At 49.3% G+C, this 3,132-nt stretch overlaps 1 protein-coding gene across 1 annotated transcript in view; it reads right to left on the minus strand.

Moving 5' to 3' along the window:
• Positions 1 to 3,132, minus strand: part of ythdc1 (YTH domain containing 1) — a 16,537-nt gene that overhangs the window by 3,530 nt on the left and 9,875 nt on the right. The window contains exons 9-14 of the mRNA XM_015395493.1: positions 2,962 to 3,046; positions 2,723 to 2,877; positions 1,203 to 1,282; positions 1,052 to 1,088; positions 917 to 956; positions 775 to 837 (exon numbers count right to left, since the gene is read on the minus strand). Of these exons, the coding sequence (XP_015250979.1) occupies positions 775 to 837; positions 917 to 956; positions 1,052 to 1,088; positions 1,203 to 1,282; positions 2,723 to 2,877; positions 2,962 to 3,046 (460 nt within the window). The remainder of the gene's footprint in view (positions 1 to 774; positions 838 to 916; positions 957 to 1,051; positions 1,089 to 1,202; positions 1,283 to 2,722; positions 2,878 to 2,961; positions 3,047 to 3,132) is intronic.

Consider the following 3,132-nt stretch of genomic DNA (forward strand, 5'->3'; position numbering starts at 1 on the left):
TGCTTCTGTCTCCTTGAACCCCAGTGGGCCTCAGCAGATGGCCGCTCACACTGAGCCTGGTTCTGCTGGAGGTTTCTTCCTGTTATAAAGGAGATCTTCCTCTCCACTGTCGCTACCACATTAACCTCCTTGGCTTAGTTCAGACTCTGATTGGTCCAATTTAAAACAGTAAAATTTAAGAATAATAGCAGGTTGGACCAGCATCAGAATATGAGCTGTCTGTATGTTGATGAGCTGCTAACAGCGGATTATTTCAGCTGAATGCAAAATCCTTTAATCAGGTGGGTTAAATTACACTGAAAAAACGATCTAGAAAAAAGTAAAAAAAATTCTTAAATTAAGTGTATTCACCCTTAATTTAAGTAGGTAAAGGAGATAGTTTGTCAATGGAATTAGTATTTTTACTCTTAAAATAAGAGAATTAGATAATATGCACTTGAAATAAGACAATGCAATTGTGTTTTCTTATTTTAAAGTATAAATTGTCTTGTTCCATTGGCGAAATGGCTCTTTTACCTCCTCAATTCAAGAATAAATGCACTTATCTTAAGAAAAAAAGACTAGATTTTAGATATTTTGCCACGTAATCGCACTGAAGTTCTGTTCAGGTCCGGTTTTCCAGAATTAAAAAAAAGGAAGATCCAAATTTAACAGGACAAAACTGGCTCTAGTCATCACCAGAACCTCTTAGGACAAAAAGCCCCCATCCCACCCTGGTCTGCTGGTCAGGTGAGTAAGCGTTCGGACTTGGAATGATCCTATCTAGAACCGTACCAGAGTCTGCCAGGGAGCTGGAGGCCCGACGTTGTGGTGGTAGTCCCTCATGTAGTCGTAGGACTGAAAACAGAACGCAGGTTAACATCAGACAGGAGAAAACGCCAACGTCACGCTAACGTCAACTTGTAGCCGGACTCACCCCGTTCAGGAACACGTCACGCCTCACGCCAGAAAATCTCCTGCAGGGGTTCAAAACAGATCATCAACTTGGGTCAAACTTTCTGGTTTACAACAAAGTGGCCCCGCCCACTGCCAGGGGAGGGAGACCTCTCACCTGTCCACCGGCTGGCTCCGTAGGTCCGGGATGAACCCTGATAATGAATAAAAGTTAAACAGTAGTTATGATCGTCAGTGAGATCAGTGACGGGTCCTGGAAGCAGCTACACGGCTAGGCTAACCAGGCCAACTATGTTTGGATGAAGCACCTGCTCGCTGCCCGAAGTCCGGCAGACCGTCGGCGCGCGGCCTCTTCCTGCCGTGCAGGTCGTACTCTTCAGGTCGACGCCTAAGTAAACAGGTTAGATTTCAGACAAACACACACGGACAGAGACGCAAACACAACGTAAAGGCAGACACCAAAAATCCCTGAGCGTCGTCTGCAGGCGCCTGAACGGAGGAGCAGGAGCAGAGTGACCCAGAGTGAAGCATGCTGGGTAAGAAAGGCAGCCATCTCCATGGTGATGAACCCCGGTAGGTTACTGGAGCGAGTCATGCCTTGATCCCATCAACATGGCGACTGCAGGCCTACACGGTGGTGCTGAACCCGTCACCGTGGCGACGGCACCCCGAAGCATCCACTGACCTGCGGTGACTGTGATCCTGCTCCACCAGGCACCTGCTCACATTACCATCCTCACACTGGCTGCTACTGGTCCCACTGGTCCTCCTGCAGGCCCTCTGATCCAGACTCTGGTTCTGACCCAGTTGCTTCACACTTTCTCTCTTTCACACACACAGCAATAAGGAAAACAAAGAAGAAGAAGCCTCTGGAAGGACAACATACCGCTGCTCGTGCCGTTATGAGGGAGGGGCAACACTTTCTAACAAACAGTTTCTCTCCTCATCAAGTCCATTTTAAGGCTTTAAAAGACCCTCTTATTTTGAAAGGGTGAGGGGGATGATGGTGATGATGATGGTGCAGTCCTGTTAACCAACACTGAAAGCCCCGCCCCCTGTGAGCCAAGCCCCGCCCCTCCCTCCATACCAACAGTCCTGAAAACAGAAACAAGGTTTCTGTCGGGCGTCCATCGGCTGCAACAGTGTCCTTTCATGTGGGGGGGGCGGGGTGCTCCTTCTGTTAGTCCAACTTTTTTATTCCAGTCCTTCATTTCTGTAATTTAGCTCACAGAAAGCAGGAAGCCCCGCCCCCTGGCCACACCCACCTGCTCAAAAACCAGAAACAGTTCTACCTCCCTCATCCCCCCACATCAGTCCAGCCATCGTCCTTTCTGCTTTTATTCTGAAAGGGTCAGCCACAGTCCGACTACCCGCCAAACTTTCCTCTTTTTTTTTTTTTTAAGCTCCTGAAGGATCAATTTCCTGCAAAGACAAAGATCTTAAACAGAAATTTTGCAACAACAGAGAAACTTAATTTCCTTCCTGAGCCGTCTGGATTTTAGAAAGCGAGGTGTGATGGTGGATCACAGCTGGCTCTACGTTAAGCTTCAGGCATTGATGAAATCAGAAACAAATTTAACTTCAGATTAAATTAATCTGTTGGACCTGAGGAATTCTACTTCCTGCCTGACTCAAAAACTTGGACCAGATGCAGAATGGCCGACGCTCCGGCGGGGAGACTCCAGAAACAACAACAACCAGCGATCGGCTTCAGGAAGCTAGCCGCCGCCGCGGGCTGCGGCCGTCTCCGTGGTCCGGCAGCAGGTGGCGCCGTGGTTGCAGCAGAAGAACAGGAAGCGGGGGGGAAGGAGCTTGATGATTGGCTAACCTTCCCGGTTCACGCTGCGGAGGTCGGCCTCTCGGCCGTAGCTCTGACGGGGTCCGACGCTTGTGATGGACGCGACGAGCCACGTGGTGAACGTCCACGCTCTCGTCCAATGGGAACAAAGCGCAGAGCTGAGCGCCGACCTTCGGCTGGATCTCCTGAGAGGGACGGATAAAGCAGGACTGTTAAAAGGACGACCTCCCTTTGAGGTCGGATCGCAACCAGAACAGGAAGGTGCAGACCTGTCCGTCTCGTCCGATTTTAACGGGCTTGTGGTCGTTCCAGGGGTTGGACAGGTGGGCCGTCTTTATGAACGGAAGCTCCCTCCTGCAGACACAAACAAAGCTCGTTAAAACCTTCTAAAGAATTTAACTTTTTAACTACTTTTTACCCCGTCTACTTTTAAGGCTAGG

This window comes from Cyprinodon variegatus, unplaced genomic scaffold, assembly GCF_000732505.1.
Source record: "Cyprinodon variegatus isolate N-32 unplaced genomic scaffold, C_variegatus-1.0 Scaffold743, whole genome shotgun sequence".
Lineage (NCBI taxonomy): Eukaryota > Metazoa > Chordata > Actinopteri > Cyprinodontiformes > Cyprinodontidae > Cyprinodon > Cyprinodon variegatus.